At 35.2% G+C, this 22,411-nt stretch overlaps 1 protein-coding gene across 1 annotated transcript in view; it reads left to right on the forward strand.

Annotated features, from left to right (window-relative positions):
* Positions 1-22,411, forward strand: part of TLL2 (tolloid like 2) — a 141,275-nt gene that overhangs the window by 110,635 nt on the left and 8,229 nt on the right. Inside the window, exons 5-17 of the mRNA XM_075216543.1 lie at positions 829-946; positions 2,798-2,976; positions 4,558-4,663; positions 8,754-8,878; positions 10,279-10,394; positions 11,058-11,160; positions 12,424-12,540; positions 14,920-15,065; positions 15,978-16,173; positions 17,329-17,454; positions 21,399-21,559; positions 21,702-21,882; positions 21,981-22,106. Of these exons, the coding sequence (XP_075072644.1) occupies positions 829-946; positions 2,798-2,976; positions 4,558-4,663; positions 8,754-8,878; positions 10,279-10,394; positions 11,058-11,160; positions 12,424-12,540; positions 14,920-15,065; positions 15,978-16,173; positions 17,329-17,454; positions 21,399-21,559; positions 21,702-21,882; positions 21,981-22,106 (1,800 nt within the window). The remainder of the gene's footprint in view (positions 1-828; positions 947-2,797; positions 2,977-4,557; positions 4,664-8,753; positions 8,879-10,278; positions 10,395-11,057; positions 11,161-12,423; positions 12,541-14,919; positions 15,066-15,977; positions 16,174-17,328; positions 17,455-21,398; positions 21,560-21,701; positions 21,883-21,980; positions 22,107-22,411) is intronic.

Genomic DNA, 22,411 nt, shown 5'->3' on the forward strand with positions numbered 1-22,411 from the left:
TGGGTGGAGTTGAATATACTCACTAAAGCTAGGTACACACTGGAGAATTTTCTGACCAATAAATTATCTGCAACGATTGTACCTACGACTGAAGGTCCGACCCGTCAATTGTTTCATGCATACACACGATTTACCTTCAGTTCTGTGCTCTTCATCTGGTCCTATAGTCGTTTAGAGAATGACAGCACAATATGCATTCATTCATTCCTGTCACACTGTTTAACCACCTTCTTATAGCTAACCACATGTCCGAATGAGTTTCGTTAGCTTCTGTGACTCTGAAAAGAAATGTTCTGTCTCAGAATGAAAGAATGAATTATTTAATCTACAACACTCTACATTTAGTCACCAGGACATGTTAATTCCTGGCATCGCGTGAATAGACCATGACTCTCTCAGCTCCATGGAGATCGTAATTATGAGTGCATACATACTACATGATCGGAAGGTGATTGGAACGAGTTTATTAAACAGTACAACCAACCAAAAGAAACAACAATCGGCACTTTGGAACAACAGTCGTTCATCATAGAAGTATACATACTAACACTGATACGTGGTCAAGCGGTCATTTATTGGGTGATTGGCCCAATAAATGCCTGAAAAACTTCCAGTGTGTACCTAGCCTAATTGGTGTTTGGTGTGCCTCGCAAAAATGTGGGTGTGGCACTGTTACTGATGGCTAATTATCCTGTGTACTGCAGGCGTTATTAGAATGGTGCCTTACATATACATTCATAAATTTCTGTTTTAGTTAATTTCTTTTTTTTACAGTTCCAATATATCAGAAATAATTCAAATTTAATGGTCTTAAATTGATATTTTCAGGACCTCAAAGAGCAATATTTAAACAAGCTATGAGACACTGGGAAAGATACACCTGTGTAACATTTGTAGAAAGAACCGATGAGGAAAGTTATATTATATTTACTTACAGAACATGCGGGTAAGTATGAAATCTGTTATCCATCCAAAACTCACACACATAGCTTAATATTGTATTCTGTGAACCTAAATCTGGTACATTCAGAGAGATCAACTGAATGTGGTGGAGGGAATGAGAGGGAGGAGTTGAGGATGACCCCTAGATAGTGAACTTGAGGGACAGAGGAGAGAATAGTGTTATCAACAGAATAAAACAGGGGGAGGTTAGGCAGCTCTTGCTGAAAGGAGGGAAGGTTAGACCATGAGTTTAGTTTTAGAAATATTGAGTTTCCGAAAGTGTTGGGACATCTAAAATGAGATGGCTGAGAGACAACCGCAGACATGAGAGATGAGGGAAGGTAAGAGGTCAGGGGGGATAGATAGACTTTGGTGGTACAGCTAATACTGGAGGCCAAAGGAGCTGATGAGGTCACTATGGGAGGAGGTGTAAAAAGAAAAGAGCAGGGGGTCAAGAACTGATCCATTTGGGAACTTCTACAGATAAGGGAAGAGAGAGTTAAAGTTGTGTGTGGGGAAGGAAAAGGAGCTGTTGGTGAGTTAAGAGGAATACAAGGAGAGGGTAGTGTTACAGAGGCCTATAGATTGGAAAGTTTGCAAAAGGAGGGGCTAGCCAGCTGCATCAAAGGCGGCAAAGAGGTTGAGAAAGGGGAATAGGATACGAACCACATTTTTAGTCCTTGTTGACAAAAATCTTTACAATCTTAAATTGTGATGGGACAGAATAAACATATTAGACCCACACAAATTGAAGTAAGGTCAGTTTGGTTAAAAATAACCCTTTCTGTCTATGTGAGCAACTTAATACACAGCTACCAATTAGACAATAACTTTTATTATTCTAACTTTTACTATAATTGTTGAATAGCCTTCTTCAATTTATAGTAAAAACAAGGAGCAATATCAGAAATTATAATTTATATAGAGGCAAAAACAGAGAAAAAATAACCTCCGCGCTCAAGATATCTCATATTATATATGGTACCAGCTGCATGGCAAAAAGTCTGTACTTAGCTGGTACCATATACAATATGGTTCATACCGTATGGCAATATAAATGCCCATATATGTCTACAAAACAAAAATACATTTGTTATCAGTGCTTATCCTTAACACTGCATATCTGTGTGTATCTAGCAAAATAAAAACATGAGGTATTAGTTCACATTTTGTAATGCTGGGGTGCAGGATTAAATGTTTTGATCAAAATATGAATTAATACCTCATGTTTTCATTTCGCTAGATACACAAAGATATGCAGTGTTAAGAGCGGACAACAACTGTTTTTCTTTTTATATAGCACCAGAATAGTACATAGAGTTATACATTAGTGGTTTACATAGGACATCACACAGACCACTGCAAAAAGTTTAGAGGATTGTGCTCTTGAGAATTCAGACCATTTTATTCAAACTTGTATGCATTGCTGTGTTGTATGTATTATGACTGATATATAAAATGTATTAAATATTTTTTATGGTTAAAGACTCATGCAGTAGATAACTTTTATATAAAAGTTAGTATACTAATGCAAATCAAATATTTGATATGTCTGGTCCTTTGGAAAAGGATTTGGGAGACTGTATCTGTCTGTCTGCTTATGATTAATGAGTGTGGGAAAATACCATGCTTGTCCCCAAAATAGATTGTCATTATTGTGAAATACAAAATGACTGAATTGTATTCTGGTTATCTGACTTGCAACCATATAAATAATTTAGCTTTTGTAGTTTGATTCACATGATAATGTTATATCAATACAGAAATGTGTCCATTTTAAAGCACAAGGTATACAATTATGCACAAGGCACAAAATGTAGAGAATTTCTTATAATTGTTCTTAAAATTTTTTAAGCTGCTGTTCATATGTAGGTCGTCGAGGAGGAGGTCCTCAGGCTATATCCATAGGCAAAAACTGTGATAAGTTTGGCATTGTTGTCCATGAATTGGGCCATGTGGTTGGATTTTGGCATGAGCATACCCGACCAGACAGAGATCAGCATGTGACAATTGTAAGAGAAAACATACAGCAAGGTAGGAGAATATGCTGTTGTATCATTGTACAGCCTTTACAGAATCAAATTTCTAACCCGCCCAATGGATAATTTATTATATAGGATTCTTATGTGACCAGGACTATCGTGGTTTTTAAAAATAGAGCTAAGAGCCAATAGATTCTCACAGCGCTCCAACCAATTGCAGCCCAGATTTCCTATAGAAGTCACGCACAAATTTCATTGAGAAAATTTGATAATAAATTATATGATGAGAGATCTTGGTGCTATTAGTTTTCCCAATAAAGTGAAAAAAAATAAAATAAAAAAAATATAATACTTAAATTGGTGATGTGATCCTCTTCATTGCCTCTCCCTTCTTTCTTAGGGATAACCACATGAAACAGAAGAAATGTGTAACATAATGTAATATCTTAAAATATAAAACACCTTCTATACAAAACTCCTTTATAATACAATTAAAGTAGTATAAAAAAAAAAAAGTTAAAAATAAATAATAAAAGAAAAAGTCTCCAAAATCCAACTCTTGGGGCCTACAATTTATGTGACAACCTTCACATAAAATGTGGAAGTGTGGAAGATTCACTACACAACTTATTATTTATTTATTTGGTTATAATACTTTTGGTTATAATAAAAGAGTTATGTGTAGAAGGTGTTTTAAATTTTACAGTACTTCACTATGTTACACATTTCTTCTGTTTCATATGGTTATCCCTATTTGGGAAGGTAGGATTAAAATGAAGAAAGAAGGGAGGGGCAATTAAAATAATCACATCACTAATTTAAGTGTTATATTTTTTAGAATTTGTTTTTTTTCACTTTATTGGGAACACTAATAGCGCTGAGATCTCTCTTCATATTATTTACTAGTGTTTTTTTCCGCGGAAAATCCTGAACTAGTATTCTTACTTTCCTACAACTCTGATTTAGAAGAGTATAGAGAGATCTCTTTGATTTGGAAGTATTAAAAACATTGTAATGTATTCAGGGATTTATAAACTCCAAATGTATTTTAAACCAAATTATTGTTGTTTAGTATAACAGTATGGCTTACATAAAAGTATGGCTTACAAAGGAAGACAATATCTTTAAATAAAAATGTAAAAATAAATTAAAATGCTACAAATATAGCCAGTTTTTCATGCATAGATATTTAGATTCTCATAAATTTAAATTCCAAAATTAATTTGATTGTTCCATTCAAATCAAAAGAGAGAACATTATAGTGTTTATAACATATGTAAAGATTACATGTTTTATTGCCTGGATAACCTATTACATATTGATGACCTTGTTCGGGGATCCATCACCATTTGCAGATGAGGTGGCAATGTGTGTTATCACAATAGTATCATTTTGATTACTGTATAATAGTTTGATAGAGGCCTCAGAAAATAATATTATTTAATAAGTCACATTAGAGAGGGTTTACTTACCAACATCCATTTCTACATATTTGTGGAATAGATACACATTTTTATCCAATAGTTGGTGACTATGATAACGTGGGAAAAATTTGTCCTGGATTTCTATATTATTATTTTTTTTAAATTACATTTTTTTCCCATAAAGTGTTAAACCTGTATTGTCATTGCAGGTCAGGAATACAACTTCCTTAAAATGGAGCCAGGGGAAGTGAGTTCTTTGGGAGAGACTTATGATTTTGACAGTATCATGCATTATGCCCGGAACACATTCTCAAGGTTGGAATCTAAGGTTATGTCTCTTAAGTTCTTCATGGAATTTGTTGTTTTATATGTGTTTCATTTATCTTAGATGTATGCATGATAGACCACCTTAATATTAAAGCTATGGGAAAATATTTCCTTGGTTTATAAACTAGCATGTATTATTCTTCTGCATTTCTAATGCACCTTGTAACAAAGAATCAGACGCCCTTTAACTTTTTTAAAAAAGACCAAAATATACGGACAATACTACATATCTATTAAATGTAATATTAAGGAGTCTTAATAGAAATCAACATAATATGCTATATTCAGCAGTTTATGGAACCCAAAGTTATTATGCAATTTAAAATGCATAGGAATCATACATTGTTTTGTGTTTATGTTTGCAGTGATGTTAAGAGGAGTGACCTGTGTTTTCAATACAGTAAGAGGGATATTTGCTGTTTAGAAAATGCTCTCACATCATTTAATATTATAGACCAAAAGCCAAAGTGGAAACTATGTTTTAATTATCCCCAACAAATACAATGTCTTGGAAAAAAATCCATTCCCATGCATTTTTTCTTCAGTCACACATCTTTAAAGTGTCCCCCAAAAAGAAACATTGTAAACTATCATATAATAAAAAAACCAAAACACATACTATTAATTTAATAAGGATTATTCACCATTGGTCAATACTTGAACCATCTCTGGCAGGTATTACAGCCAATGGTATTAGTAGTAGATAAATCTTTATTACCTTTGACTAATGATAATAATCGATATCTACTCATTCCTCCCTGCAAAATTGCTCAAACGGTGTCAGGTTAGTTGCGGAATGGTGATAGGGGGAAAGTTTGATGCTAGAATTTAGGGCAGGATTCTAATGGGTGATGGAAGAACATCTACTTTCATTTTGAGACACTCCATTGCTGCCCTTGCTCTATACAGCTCTAGACTGCTAAAAATGATAGGAACAAAATAATTATCCCATAGTAATGTGTTCGGTCAAATTTGAAGTTGTAATAGCTACACATGGGATATGTCTTTGTAGTGGTAAATTGGTAATATTATACATAACACTAACGGCAGACAACCTTTCATCTTTCACTGTGAGCTGCCGTGATAATTTCTTTCCAACTGGGAGTTAATGTGCTTTACATAATAGCAAAGACAATTCCATGAGAATAGAAATGGTTTGTGCTGCATATTTGTGGCTGTTACATCTTACCAGTCCCAAGTTAGCCAGAGATGAGAGATTTGGGACTTGGATAAAGAAAATGTGCAATGGTTTGACATGGGGAAAAATAACATTTTCCAGAATTCCAATGGAATACAACAACAGTGTCTCTGTGGGATACCTTTTCTAAAATAAAATGGAATTATACAGAAAGTGGCGTCAATACTGGTGTAGGTCTTCCAATGAACTTCTAGACAATCTGCACTTTGAAGCTTTTTATAAACAGAGCAAAACTCTGATAAATCTAATCTTTGTTCAAATAAAGCCATTTAGTGAGTGTTACAGCTTTAGGGGGACCCTCATCTCCTGGTAAATGACAAAGACTCTTTACCTAGTGTTGCCAGCCTTGTTTTTCTAAGACTTTAGGAATTAGCAATTCATCACCCATCAACTGAAGAACTTCTAGGAATTAAGAATATTAATCTTCCTATAGCTTGAAAAGAGCCATTGGAGATAAAAGAATCATCTCTAGGAATGACAAGTATGTCAAAGTAGACCATGAAAGAGCCATTGTACAGGGGCAGACATGTGGCTGAATGAAATCTCTGAAGGAATGTTTGGGACAAAAGAAATGCAGTCACTTCCGTAGGGATCGCAACTTGATGTGTGGGGAAATATGACATCATTATTTTGTTTTTAGCAAAAATAAATATAATGTATTTAGTTTAGTTCTGTTACAACATATTCTATATAATTGTTATGAAACATCACCAAATTACCATGGAGTGTCAAGGTAAATTGTTTGCATGTTAACATTTTTAAATGGTGATTAATGTGTCTTTATAAGTTATTTTTTTTTTTATTTCAGTGCTGCCCCATAGTTATCATTATCAAGTTTTACTTTTCCTTCGTACTGGCAGTTATGCAGGTGTAGAATGTTTGACATTAGTGGTAAGCAAGAATAGTTGTATAAAAATGATAATTAATTATATAGATATCGCAAGCTTTCATGACACTAAGGGCTAGATTTACTAAGCTGCAGGTTTGAAAAAGTGGAGATGTTGCCTATAGCAACCAATCAGATTCTAGCTTTCATTAATTTAGTACATTCTACAAAATGATAGCTAGAATCTGATTGGTTGCTATAGGCAACATCCCCACTTTTTCAAACCAGCAGCTTAGTAAATCTAGCCCTAACAATCTTTGCAAGGTTTACCAAAGGCGCACATTTCTTACCCCAAAGGCTTGTAGTATCTTTGGTATTGGCCTTTAAAAGGCATAATTTATATACAATTTTTGTTTTCCACTACAAAATTATCATACATACATGGTATTAGTAGTAAATGCAACTCTTGCATCAGAGTAAATTGAGTTTTGCTACAAGCCGGGTTACAACTAAAGATGCTCAGGCTCTGTTCCCCAAGAACCGAACATACCCGAACTTAGCAGATCCGAGTACTTTGCCGAGCCGGCTCGGTACTTTCACGCTTTTTCGGATGTGAAAAATAGGAAAAACGTCATTACGTTGCCAGATCTCGTGATTTTTGGATTCCTTTTTAAGATCCAACATAAAGGTGGGTGGGTGGTAGGGTCCAAGGACAATTCCATCTTGCACCATTTTTATTTTTGCCACTGCTGTGTGCCAATATGTCCTAGATGTGGTAGGAACTGCCGTGTGTTTGTGTCATTGCTCTGTCGCTTACCATCCAGCCAGGTCGCTGCAGTCTTTGTCCGAAAGTGTATGAAAATAATAATGTTATCTGTGAGGTGGTCAAAATGAAATGCAAATTACTTGAAATTAGTGTTATTGAGGTTAATAATAATGTAGGAACAAAAAAAGAGCAAAATTATGTGATTTTAGCATATTTTAGGATTTTTCTAAAAAATTCAAAATCAAAACCAAAACACACGAGGGTGGTTTTACCAAAACCAGTTCACGGGGGTCAGTGAGCATCTCTAGTTACAACTAATATTCTAATGCACAAAGCATTGAATTTTTTTTTTCTCCCTTTTGGGGGACGTATAAAGCAGAAATAAGAGCTGTAGCCAACAGGACATAAACAGAGAAAAGGATAGAGGATTTATAAAGCAGGACAAAACTAGGGGCACAGGAGAAGACTTAGAGGACTGCCTGTTGCCCATCACTGTGCTAAACCAAGCCCCTAATTTCTGTCTTGAATTGGAGTTCAGTGGAACTTATGATTTTTTCTTTTTAATTTCACTTTATACCTTTTACTTCATTAATACTTTCTCATTTATCTCTACTGTAGCATTATAGTTCCAGTTCATACAGTAAAGCAAATGCACTTTGGCAATGCAAGGACCTAAGTTAATTCAAAATTTGAGAGGGTCTTGGTCACTAGAGAATACAGTCTAAAAGGGACACACAGAAATTGATCAATGGCAGAGGTACACATATATTCAGCATTGGATGTGCCATGTATAAATTATATAGATATTTTAATTGCGAAGTGCTCAGCATTTTTGAATGGAGCTTCCAACCAGAATTTCTGTCTGAACGTTAAGTAAAGTGTGTAGATGAGCAACGAGGGATTTACAAGTTTTGAGTACCAGTATTATGGCATAGTAGTGGAAAGGTTAGATGAGATTCCAACTGGACAAAATAACGGCTTACTATAGTGTAGGAATGGGATGTGCTTCCCTGAGGAGCGTACAAAAGTATATTACAGTATAGCTGAAGCATAGTAAATGTTTTGGAGGCAGGAGTGGAGGTAATAGGATAATTAAATTATTTACCCTTGACATACGAAAGAGTCTATTGCAGTAAATAAATGAAATGCAAGAGAGCCAGGGAGGTGCAAACTTTTTGGGCAGGAATTATAAAAAAGAATTTCTGACGTTTTTGAAAATAAAGTTAACTGTATGAACACGTTGCCATGAATATATTCTGCAACATACTTTTTTTTCCCTTTGTAACAGGAGTGTGTATTTCGATACAATACTTCCTAGGCGAATTAACAACCAAATCCGTCCTACTATTGGTCAGCGCATACGGCTAAGTCAAGGAGATATCGCACAGGCGAAAAAGCTGTATAAGTGTCCAGGTAATTTCCAAAGATTTTATTTTTCATTTTCATGTTTATGTACTGATGACTTTGTGTACAACTTATGAGTATTCCATTGGTATTTACATACTGGAATTATAGAATTAACATTTTCCACAAAGTGTTTAGAGAATGTAAATTATACATGTGCAGTATTTGTGAACAGAGAGTTGCTGCAGTATTAACATATAATAATAAATTAGTAAATTGCCATTTTATCACATAATTGATAATATTATTTAATGGGATATAAAATTATAAATCTTAAATCTATTGCTATAATTTTTTTTTATTTCATTTATCACATGTTAATACAATACTACAAGATCATATTGTGGTTTCCATTTTTATTAAGCTTACTATAAGTATTTACTTTAAAACAAATCTAGATTACTGTTGATTGAAGTGTGTTTTTCCAATCAATGTCAGGAGTGAAATTTAAAACCACATTGATTGCTTGCTTGTATTATTATAGTTAAGTTACATGACATAACTGTGTGGTTGGCCTAACATCACATTGCTAATAGGAGTAACAAAAAAATTAACTCCAAATATTCAGCCACTCAATAGATCATGAGGGGTGTTGATGTATTTATTTTTCTAGGAGGACCCGTTATCAAATATATCACTGGTTCTATTTAATTTATTTTAAAAAAAAATGATCACAAAAATTTAAACTTATAATAATTAAAGGTGATGCATGTCTAATTTTTAGATTATCGGCTTAATTAATTGAATCTTATAGGTCTTCAAACTGTATTATAAATATTGTATGTTTGGAGAAAAGATGATGCTTTATATTCTGGATGGTAAATGGTAGAATAGATTTCCCATACATATGCTGGTTCGCTACAAGCCACAATTCCATACCCCTCTACAGGAGTTTGAGTCTGTGTTGTCCTTTACAATCATGTATTGTAGCTGCAAAAATAAATAGTTAGACTTTCTTGGCAATTGTACCTTTTTCATACAGTAAAATGTCTGGCACAAAAGTTTAACAACTTGGACACACTTCACTGTTACATTAGAATAGGATAATAGAAACCACATAATAATTATGGGCAATATTCGTAGTTCTAAATTGTTTTGTCTCCAAAAAATGGATCAGGACTCTCTAAATTAGCGTTTCATTCACTAGATCACATTCGCTGTGTTTTCTTTACTTGTTTCCCACAATTTATAATATATGATGGTATTGATGTTAATCATATTTCATTGTCTTCTGGGTTGGGTTAGGATATACTCCTGTATTTTCTTAAAAGACAGTTTGCTGTTTAGTTCATCAGTAGAACATTAAGAAGTCTAGTTGATAGGAGCATTTTGGCACGTCTCTTCAACCATCTCTGCAATTAGGAGAAATTATTCTATTTTAATCCAATTCTATATATTTTTTTTTTAAGCATGTGGAGAAACTTTGCTGGAGTCGACTGGTAATTTTTCTGCCCCGGGCTATCCAAGTGGTTACCCATCTTACACGCATTGCATATGGAGGATATCTGTAACACCAGGAGAGAAGGTATTAAAAACATTTTAATTTTGTATTTTTAGGCAGATTCTAAATGTATTATAATTAAATATTTAATCATACATTCTATGAAATTTACAGACGAAATTTCAAAGTGAAGAAAATATTCTTTATTACGAGGTTTTTGACCTAACACTGTCCTTTTATCAAGGACATAAAGACAACATTTTCTTCTCCTTGAAATTTGTAGAGTGCAGATAATGTACTCTGTATGTTTTTGCACCTCACGGATGAATCGAGAACTGGTGAGCTGCAATTTTTTTTTATGATACTAAAAAATATATATGTTTTTAAAACATTTTGGCTCCCTCTTGCGATAATTATCACTGATGGTAATATAAAAGCAGAAAGGTGAGAGGATTGCGACCATTCTAGTGTAACTGAGCAGTCATTTAGTAAGCTACACTAAGTGCTGGCATTAGTGATGGTATAATTGTAGTAGAGAGTTGGCATGTAAACTAAGGGGATGGTGTGGTCCCAATGCCAGTTGATGCTTCACTGTTGGATAAGACACCATTATTGGTCCAATTTTGTAACTTTTATATTATCTTCTTTTATATTATTATTTGTAATTAGTATGTAATGTGTTGATATTTCTACATATAATAATTGTTTTCTTTATATGTCAGAAGTAATACTCTTTACTTGTTCTAGGTAGTTTTAAATTTCACGGAAATGGACCTGTTTAAAAGTCGACTCTGTTGGTATGACTATATTGAAATTCGAGATGGCTATTGGAGAAAGGCACCTTTACTAGGTAAAGAATATGTTACATATTTTAAAAATGTGATTAGTAGCAGGAGCGGATTTAGGATAGTTGGCTCATATAATATGTGCATCAGCATACTGTAGGTAGGGATCAATCAAACAATTATCAGAGGGTGTTACCCTACATAAACTTCTCTACATAAACTTAAATACCGTAACTGTCATAACTAAGATAACTTAAATACCATAAATGCCATAACAGTGTTCTATCTCTCGGTGACTGTATAATAGTGTCACTGTCGGTTAAACAAATTTCCTCCTCTCTTTGACGACCTGCCCACTTTGAGTGTGGCAAAAGCTTTATTATTCAATCCACATTCAGAAGTGGTGAGGCGTCAAATCCAAGCTCACATAGAGCAGGTGCCTTGTTTAGAAATAACACTGGTAGAAATAACAGGGGCAGAGAGGACAGGTGACATTACTTTGCTATCTACTAACATAGGGCCTGATTCATTAAGGATCTTTACTTGAGAAACTTCTTATTTCAGTCTCCTGGACAAAACCATGTTACAATGCAAGGGGTGCAAATTAGTATTCTGTTATGCACCCAAGTTAAATACTGACTGTTTTTTCATGTAGCACATAAATATCAACTTTAAATTTCAGTGTACACAAATAAGCTATCAAGTATTTGTGTGCTACATGAAAAAAAAGTCAGTATTTAACTTGGGGGCAAAACAGAAAGCTAATTTGCACCCCTTGCATTGTAACATGGTTTTGTCCAGGATACTGAAATAAGAAGTTTCTCAAGTTAAGATCCTTAGTGAATCAGGCCCATAATTTTTAAATGTATACTTAGGAGGTGAACCCCTTTAAGAATGCTTGATTTTTTATGTAACTGGGCAATCTCCTCTCTCCACTAGTTTGTATTAGCTGTGTACTAGACCCTGGAGACTATAGTACCTTTGCTGACTTCGTGATTTCTTCCCTTGTAGAAATCAACAGTCCTATTACTACTTTTACTTCCTTTTATAGGTATCTGTAACATTTTACATTTGCAGCCTATAATGAGGTTCTGTGTATCTTTGTAGTGGAAGAAAACATTTGTTTCATCAAATGTCAGCATTTTATTTTTTATTAAATATTCATAGCTCATATTTTGACTATAGTTCCCTCTATAGTTCACAAGATTTTATTCTGCCATTGGGTTTTTCAATAAACACCAAGCGCCTTGAACAGAACTGATAATAGGATGTCTGCACTGTGTAAATGTCGAGCACTGCATTATAAATGTTCATCATTTTCTGATTAGGTAGATTATGTGGTGATCATATTCCAGAACCAATAATATCCTCTGACAGCAGACTATGGATCGAGTTCAGAAGTAGCAGTAATATCCTGGGTAAAGGATTCCTTGCAGTTTATGAAGGTTTGTGCCAATTGGTAAAGACTTTGACCTAAAAGATAGTTTGATTTAATATGAAAATATGTTTTGTAGCATTCATATATTTAAACTAAAAATGTTAATTTAGCTGTAATTGATGGAATTAGTACTGCTAGTATTGCCAGTGACATTTATAAGATTAATATTTGTCGCGTACTTACATAAATGAGTATGACCTTGCAGTGTGTTAAATGAAAAAGTAATCTGGAAAGGATATTATTTTTTTTAATGAATGTGTATCTCTAGTTTGTTAGGCACAATAAAAGTATGTTGAGCCAGGACCCAATGCTTTAGCACTGCCCAGAGCTCATTGTAGTTTAATCCACCACTGACCATATCACACTCCACTCTGAACGACACTCGTTTCAGCTGTGACCTCTTCTGCTTTGAATGTAAGCTCTCATATGTGCAGGGCCCTCTGTTTCCTTTGTTTTCATGTCTGCATTTATTTTGCTTACCATATATGTCCCTTGTTTTATCTATGTCCTGTTTTCCCTACTGAATGGCGCTGTGGGACACTGTGGCGCCTTACAAATCTAGGATAATTATAATATCTGTGTGATCTACTGCATATGCGTGAGTTTTTAACAAGGTTCTTATAGATATATCTTTCAGGTCTCCTCAGCAAGGCATTTGTGCAGTTGGTCACATGTGTTGTTGTATTTTAAACAGAACAGAAGTCTTGTGCACACAAAAAATGCAGCATTTATATTACATGTATATTAATTTTTGTAGAAGATCTTTCATATAAATCAACTTGCTTCCACCTGTTGCCTTCATGTGACCCTTAAGATAGAAATGCAAATACCCAAAATTCTCATCTTGTTGTTTAAGGAGATCACAATATTACATACGACTTTGTTTAAGCCAGTGTCAGACTAAAAAAGATAAATATATAAACCTAGATCAAGGTGAATGTCAGATCTTCTTTCTTCTCTCTCCTCTCTCTTCTCTCTTCTAACATTCCTCTTCTCCATTGCTATGAAAGCGATGCAGGGAGCCCAGACTAGAGTCAGGTAATGTAGAATGGTGGCAGGAGATGTCAGGCAGAGTGAGGATAAATGTTTTAAGGGAACCAGTGGCAGCACCAGGTTACTGACAGTGGTGAACAGTGCAGCAGCATGGAGGTGAAGTGTGGGAGATGGCGTGCACAGACGCAGAGAAGAAAAGTGTGAGAGATGGGGTGCTGGGCAGATGGGTTGCCTGGAGCCGGGAGGGGACCCACCAATCCCCACAATATATTACCCTTTACATAGGATGGACACACACACACACACACTTTGATGGGCAACTGACCCCCTTCACTCCTAGCAGAGTGAGCTGCCTACAGCCGCATACTAAGTACAGGTGCCTGGCGAGGATACTGCCCGGTTACTGCGAGCCCCATTCACCCCCCGCCCCCCCCCCACAAACACACCGCTGTATCTGCTAGTGGTCCCTATAGCATGTTATCGCTTTACTTAAATACATACATACATACACACACACACACACACATGCGCACACACACACGCGCACACACACACACCAGTCTGTACAGCATTTTAACTATTTACATACATACACACACCAGCCTTTACAGCATTGTAACCATTTCCACACAATATTTTAAACACACAAACCTATCCATACTTATACATACATAGATACATACATACCACACTTACCTTGTCTCCAGCAGCTATAGTAGTTAGAGGATCATGTAGCTCTGCCCCCTACTACAGGAACAAGGAAGAAGAGGATTTTCTTCTTCTTTCAAGCCTGGCCATCCATTATAGGACCAGCCTGGGAAGGCATACATCTGAGCCTCCTGGCTTCCCTGGTGCATGCACCTGACCCCACCCCCTGCTCAAAGGGGGGCAGGGCTTTCCAACAGTGGGGCCTTTCGGGGATTTCATTGGTGTCCCGGTGGGCCAGTCCAACACTGGTTTTAGCACCAGAATGTATTTTACAGAGTTGCATGGACATTTCAGACAATGCAGACAGGATGATGTGGGCTGCAATAATTCATGTACATTAAATGGCTGTTTTAATGTGCCATACACAGCATTCACATTTTCTACATGTATTTATGACCCCTTATAATTTATTATTGTTTGTTTTTATTGTTATTAGTAACAATTGTGCCCATCTTACAAAGAACTCTGTGTAATGTAAAATCTGAAATTTTATCAATCAGTCTACATTTATTGGTTGCGTAACTGGCCAGATATTTTTTGTGCTTTAGGATCAAAAGAGAGACAAATGCAATACAAAAAAAGTGTAAGAAGGAAAGAATGAACACTTGTACCGCTATAGAATGGAGTGTATGTTACATTGTGTTGTGGCTTAGAGAGTTATAACCTGTTTGTTTATTACTTTCAGCTATATGTGGAGGCAATTTAAAAAAGGATATTGGTCAGATTCAGTCTCCTAATTACCCTGATGATTATCGGCCAGATAAACATTGCGTTTGGACTATTACAGTCTCAGAAGGATTTGTTGTTGGTCTTTCTTTCCAAACTTTTGAGGTAAAATACTTTTGAAAATTCAGTGTATATTTGTGGGGTCTTTTATTATATGTCAAACCTGAATCTCTTGTGTGCATTAACTTTCTGTGCTTTGTCAACCACATGGTGCAATGTGGGGGAAAGAATCCGTATCATTGCAAAACATTTTTTTTAAAATTAATAAATGAAAGGCTAAGTCCATTCCACCATTACCTTACCATCACTGCTGTAATCACAGCTTTTTTAGAGCACTGTAGATTCTGGAGGGCTGGAGGCACTAAGAGCAACCCAGATGGTTGTTGAAGGTAGCTGTGGAATGAAGACAGCACCTGATTCCTTGATTACACTGGCTGCTTACAGGAGAGTGGCTTGGGAAAAAAAGCTTCATTAGGGAGAGAATTTTTTTTGTTAATGGAGTTCTCTATTAAATGTATTATTAAATGGGTGTAATTAAAGACACTTCAAAACACCTCCCAATATGCTAAAAGGTCATCCCTCCCATCCACCTATATCACTAGCCTTGGCCATATCCCCAATATGGCAGGCCCCCTTTCCTGACCTAAATATGGTCAGTCCAACAAAAGAAACAAAAAAACACAGAGCTGTTGGTAAAGAGTCTCAAATATAATTTTGAGAAAATTCTCTGATGCATGTATAGAAGATACGTATTGTACTACAATCCTTGCCATAACTTTCTGTGAGATTGTCACTCACATGAGGTTGCTCCTCACCTCTTTATAAGGTAGGGCAGGTATTAAGTATTATTATGAGGTATTCAGGTTTTGTTGCGATAACGGTTTCTTTGTTTGATATGTTTGTTTTATTACTTATGTATGCTGTTGTAATAAGCTTGCTGCACGCAACTGAAATTGTTTATAGGTTTTCCATTACTCTAGATATTGTAAACCCTCAGTCATATTTTCTGTTTGGTAGTTTGAACCACATGACAATTGCTTATATGACCACCTGCAAATACGTGACGGCCCTTCAGAGGATAGTCCCCTGATGGGACAATTCTGTGGTTATGAGAAGCCAGACGACATTAAATCTACCTCAAATACCCTGTGGGTAAAATTTTTCTCTGATTCCTCGATCAACAAAGCTGGATTTTCTGCCAACTTCTTCAAAGGTATTTTTATGCCTCCTGATTATGCTTTTTTTTTGATCCAGAAAACCACCCCTCCTTTCTTATGTGTATATATAACTATATATTCATGTTATCATTAATTTCTGTGTAAACTTATATGATATATTCCTCCATTGACTGCCAGAAATGTCTGTTTGGCCTTTAAATTTATAATAATGTTTGACTGTAATTTATATAAAATGTTATATTCTTTTACATTTTGGACTGTCTTATACAACATTTGTAAACCCATAGTTTCATGCAACAGTTACACTGAAATGTGCTTTATGATGTTATAGAACATTATAGTGCTGAGCTCTGCTCTAATTTACATTTAGCATATTACAGTGTAACAGGCAGACATGAGAGCGGCATGGATTCATAGGTTGATAGAATTGAAGTAATAGCCGGGTGGTATGACCAGCTATTTCCATGAGAAATGTCCGTTGCAGCACCAAGTATCCATGGCTATATGGACCAACCTGCTGTTTGATGAAAGCATTTTGTTTAGACTACCTCCAGATCTAGTGCTATTCATATTCACCTGGAACTTTGCAGTTTACATTGACAATATACTTTAATAGATTTTAAACAGATAAAAAGTGAGAAAGGGGAGTGGATAACACTAGGGATGTGCATTATCAGGGTGTCCCATATCATTGCTTGATGTGGCAACTGAAATGATGCTCTTCTTACGTCGTATACATATCACCAACAAACATTTCAGTAGTGCTTACTTTAAGAGGTAAATATTGCACTGTATGCATTTATTGAACTTACCAATAATAAATAAACTCCACTTATTTAGAGTCATCAAGAATATTAGCATTTTATTTAAAATGAAATTAATTTTGCTGCCCACAAAGGTTGCCTCATTATAAGCACCACCCTGAGTATCAAAGACTGAAGTTTATGGAACAAGGATAGAATTTCCACATATTTTATTTAGAAAAATGTTTAATTCCTGTTTTCTTGTTTGTACTAAATGTTTTATACAAATGTATAAAATAAATCAACAGACACTATTTCTACCAAGTGGAGATTTATTAGACTTTATTCTCAGCAAAATGTTTGAATTTTACATTTAAATTGCAATTATTTCATGGTCATTTCAAAGTTAATGGTCTCAACCCTGGTTGTCCTTTTGTTTCTGAAAAGAGATGGATGAATGTGCCAGGCCAGATAACGGCGGATGTGCTCAGCGTTGCGTTAATACTTTAGGAAGTTACAAATGCGTCTGTGATCCAGGGTATGAGCTGACCTCGGATAAGAAAAGCTGTGAAGGTAAGTGGCTTGATATATATCTTAATGAGGTGTCATTTACTGTATAACAATATTTGAATGGAGCCTTAAAATGTCATGTACAATATTATTTTAAGGTGTGTTTCACTATAGTATTCCTTTTTCAAAAACGACAATTCAAATGGGAATGTACATTATATGCGGAGATTTCAGTCTACTTATGGAATCAGTATTAGAAAATACTATTAAAATGTATTCAATTTAAAGTTCTCAGGTCGGCCAGTACAAATGCTACACATGGATTAAAGCTAAAATAAAATTACACATTGATAATACATTTTCTCAGAGGCTGGTTGCTGTAAGTGAGGATATTAAGCATATATAGTAGGAATGCCTTTGTGTTGTTGTTGGAGAAATGTTGAATGTTGTTTACAGGCTATATTCTTAGGGGTTATGAAACGGCTCGAACAAGAATTTTAATATATGTATTTTATTACAGTCATACCCAGAAAACGTCTAACAGACAATTGGTTAAATGGCCATATTTCTTACACAGAGGTCAGAGGAGCAAATTGTATAGCACTGAGGAATAATTCTGGATGTTTGAAATAAAAGTAAATATGATACAATATGGGGTACTTGAAATAATTAAATACAACAATGAATAAACGTTTTACCTATGGTATCTTGTTGTAACTATTTGAATATTTAAGAATATGTTGTAGATATGTGCCGAAGTTATAAACCTACTTTAGAAACTGATAGTATTTAACATTTGTAACATTTTTTTTCTATTACTACTTTTATGTATGTTTGTATATATGTGTTTTTTTTTTTTCTTCCAGTAAGTTTTTTAAAATTAACACAATAAGTTTAAAGAACAAAAAGTAGATAATTGGATTGATGCATATAAAACTGCGTTTGACACCACAATTTTCCCATATTAGTTTGACAGGAGCCTTGCATCACTACTTAATGCTGTTGGGAGACCCTGGTGCTTCTATGTCCTGAAATCATTTTTGCTGCTGTGAGCAGTCCACTCTCATTGGCTATAGATTACTCTATCACTGCCCACTTCAATACACACAGATGAACAGGAAATTATGAATGATAACAAAAACCTGCAAATAAAATGCACCAAAGAATCTGGGTACACAAGAAGTACAGGAGATGAAGTGGGCAGGGCTTGAACAACCCGTAGCCAGTCTTAGCATTAGAATGTTATTATAATCTGCTGAACCATCTCCTGCATGTTCATGCATAAACACACTTGAATTGGGAAGGGCATCTCCTACATATGTAGCCACTTAGAAACATTAGCAACAACACAGAGTCGGGATGTGAGGGCGCTTTCAAACGGGTACATGAAGGTTGTAGTGTTACGTGGACCTCTACATGAAATGTATTTTATTCTTTTAACTTTTTCGTTTCTCCTTTTTCGAGGTGAAGCACAAGTGCTATGGTCTAACTTGTGTTTGCTAAGAGAGCTTTGGTTAGACTTTCATCAATAGATATTTCACACAGGAATATTTATTTTACACCTTTATCGTAATGAAGAGTAGTATATTTTTTTAACATCTTCTATGGAATGGGAGCCTGTATTTGTTAAGCGTTTAATAATAATGATAATAATTAAAATATAGCAAAAAAGTAGTCTCTAATTTTTTGGTTTGGTTGAGTACTGAATTGGACAACTACTTAAAATTCAGATTTGTATTTAGATAAATAATACATAGATTTATAACTGAATTGTAATTGTTCATCTATGATCAGTATTGCTTTGAATTACAACAGGGACAGATCAAGTTTGAGACCCATGGCATATAAACCCTTCACCTTTTATCTTGAGCATAATATAATTCAGTAAATCAACAGGTGATTATATTTGTACAGTGACTACATACTTTTCCCCTTAATCATTGCCATAAGTATTAAAAAAAAAATCCTACAATCCTAATTCATGACATTTTCCAATATATATGTAAATGTTTTAGGAGCTAATCAGAACTGAAGAAGTTTGCGTAAATTGTGATCATGACCTTTCCTAGACTTTCCTATCAAAAATCCCATTGGCAACACTGACAATAAGCCTCTTCTTGACAACTTTCACAGAAAATGGAACAGTGAAATATCTAGTGTGGGAACTTTTGTATATATTTTTTTTATATTTGTGGATGTTATTAGTAGGCAATTTAAATAAAGCAACTCATATTTTAGATGTAGTTGTACTTTTAAATATTTAGTTCTTTAGCAATGAAAATCACTTGCATTATGGTGACTTACTGTGCCTGTCATGAACACTTCCATTTTATTCTGATGTTATGCAGCCCTCTAGTATAAAACCTTTCAACCAATATTTCCTGCTTTAAGCCCTTCTGCTTGCGGTGATGTTCTTCTATGCAAAGGCTATTGTCTCCCCTTTCCAGTGTCAGGGAAATGTCCATGTGTCCTAGTTTTCCCTGAACCATTCCCCCTAGTCCATTACAAATCTCCTTAATCATTAGACTTATGTTATCATAATTTAAACTTTTAATACCTGAAAATAAACAATAGTCTGGCTCTTATAACTGTTACTTTATTTAGGAAGTATGAGGTGATTTTGTGGCCTGAGAACATCAGGTCAGGCATCAAAATTTCAAGCTTGAAGCAAGAGTTCATATTCTGGGAATGGGGTAGCCATTATTATAAAGGTTATCCTCATGGAGAAAGATGGCATCATTTTTTGTCTAGTAACTAATTTTATTGTTTGTAGTACATTTACTTTTATTGTGCAGATTCTGCTGGATTGAAAATTTTAAATATTACCCATCTGAGCATTGCAATGGTTTAATCTGAAATAGGTTTCTTGCCTTCTGATCATAGAATCTTCACCAACCCAGCAAACCTCAACCAGGAGTACTCAAATCAAAGCAGAGTTTCCTTCTTTGGGAAGCCTCCTTCCTAGTTTGAAGTCCAGTTTAGGGGGTGGGGCTCCCTGGAATCCTTCAATTTACAATTACAAATTGAACATCAATGTTTTAATATCTAGTGATAGGGGGATTTTTATTGCTGCAGTAGCTGTAAGAATTAACCTATAGCTTCGCCAGGCCTATCTGAAGGGATCTGCATGCTGGATCACATGCGCAGTGAAACTGAGATAAAATTGTAAACAATAGATTAAAATATTTAAATAAACAAATAATTTATATTTAAAAATGTCCAAGAATAAAGCATTTTCTTGATTCATTTTCTTCTATTATCAGCAGAAGAGTTGTGGCGATCCTTGATATACAGTATAAATACTAGCTGGCGAGACCCAGCTTATCTTGCCATCAATAATAGCACATGATTTCGCCGGAGATGGAGCTTTTTCGCCCTTCAATAAATAGACCCCTTTTAGTCTTGATAGTCCTGCAGGTGCTGAAACCAGGTTAGATTCCACAGTTGTCTGTATTCTCAAAAAGTGGCACCTGATCCAGCTGAGTGACAAGTACAGAGCACACTCTGACACTTTCTGAGAACACTTCCCATAGACAAATTTCGAATTTTATGAAGAGGCTCTAACTCTTTCAAAGCTCACGGAATGGTGTCTCCTGCTTTTTAAGTTGTGTTTGTAAGCTATTGGTTTCCAGTGGATAGGTGCTCATCAGATGCTACTTCACAGAGGCAGAAACCACTTTTTAGTTCTTTTTTTAACACAACACAATAATAACTTAATATTTGAGGCATAAATTCAGTAGGGTTATTTTTGTAGTGCATGATTATATCTTTCTATATTGCATAGTTAATAATTGCTGACGAAGCAATGAAGTGCGTCAGTGCAGCCACTTATTTTGGTGGCCTTGGTAAAGCTATTCATAAAACCGGCAACCTGGAGGTCATGTTATTGGCACAGAAGATCTATGTTTATACAACACCTAATCAGTATATTATATGAGAGGTGCACAAGTTTTTTGTTTTTGTTTTGTTTTTTTGGAATTAAATTTATGGTCTTCTCTGTCCTATAGTTGCATGTGGTGGTTTTATCACAAAACTGGATGGTTCCATAACTAGCCCTGGCTGGCCAAATGAATACCCCACTAATAAAAACTGTGTGTGGCAGGTGGTTGCTCCAGCACAGTACAGGATATCTCTGCAGTTTGAAGTCTTCGACCTTGAAGGCAATGATGTAAGTTTAATGTGTATTATACTGTTTTATACCTATTTTCAAATCTAAAGCGGAAATTTAATGTTTTTATAATGTTTGTGTAGCATAGTGGTTTCTTTACATTTAAAAATTGTTTATGAACTTTTTACAATGCTTTCTTTAGGTCTGTAAGTACGACTATGTGGAAGTTCGCAGTGGATTGACTTCAGAGTCAAAACTCCATGGAAGATATTGTGGCTCTGAAAAGCCAGAGGTGATAACCTCACAGGGCAACAGTATAAGACTAGAATTTAAATCCGACAATACTGTATCCAAAAAAGGATTTAAAGTAAACTTTTTTTCTGGTAAGGAAACATGAGGTCGCAGTTCTGCAATTTCTTTGATTTCCCACAGTTAACTTGGGGAACTTACTAATGCACGTGCCAACTATTTCCCTTGACAGATAAGGATGAGTGCTCCAAAGAAAATGGAGGTTGTCAGCATGAGTGCCTGAATACCTTTGGCAGTTATGTATGTCAGTGCAAGAATGGCTACATGCTTCATGATAATGGACATGACTGTAAAGAAGGTAAATCAAGGTGCAGAATCTGTAAATGCAAAAGAAAGTATCACCTTCTGCATCATAAGATTATTTGGGTTTTAGTTGCCCATTAGTCAGAATACAATGCATATTAGTGACTACTATTCAATGCCACCCTGTTCTGAAGGTTACTATAAAATACAAACGCTCAAATCTTAGGTGGTTTTACAATGCCAGTACCCTAAATCTTTGTGGCTTTTCAATGCAGCCCTTTTCCTCCAAATATCTGGTGGTGTTACAGTGCAGATCCCTAAAATCTCTTCTGGTGTTATAATGCAGACCGCCCTACATCT

This window comes from Mixophyes fleayi, chromosome 6 (genome assembly GCF_038048845.1).
Source record: "Mixophyes fleayi isolate aMixFle1 chromosome 6, aMixFle1.hap1, whole genome shotgun sequence".
NCBI lineage: Eukaryota > Metazoa > Chordata > Amphibia > Anura > Limnodynastidae > Mixophyes > Mixophyes fleayi.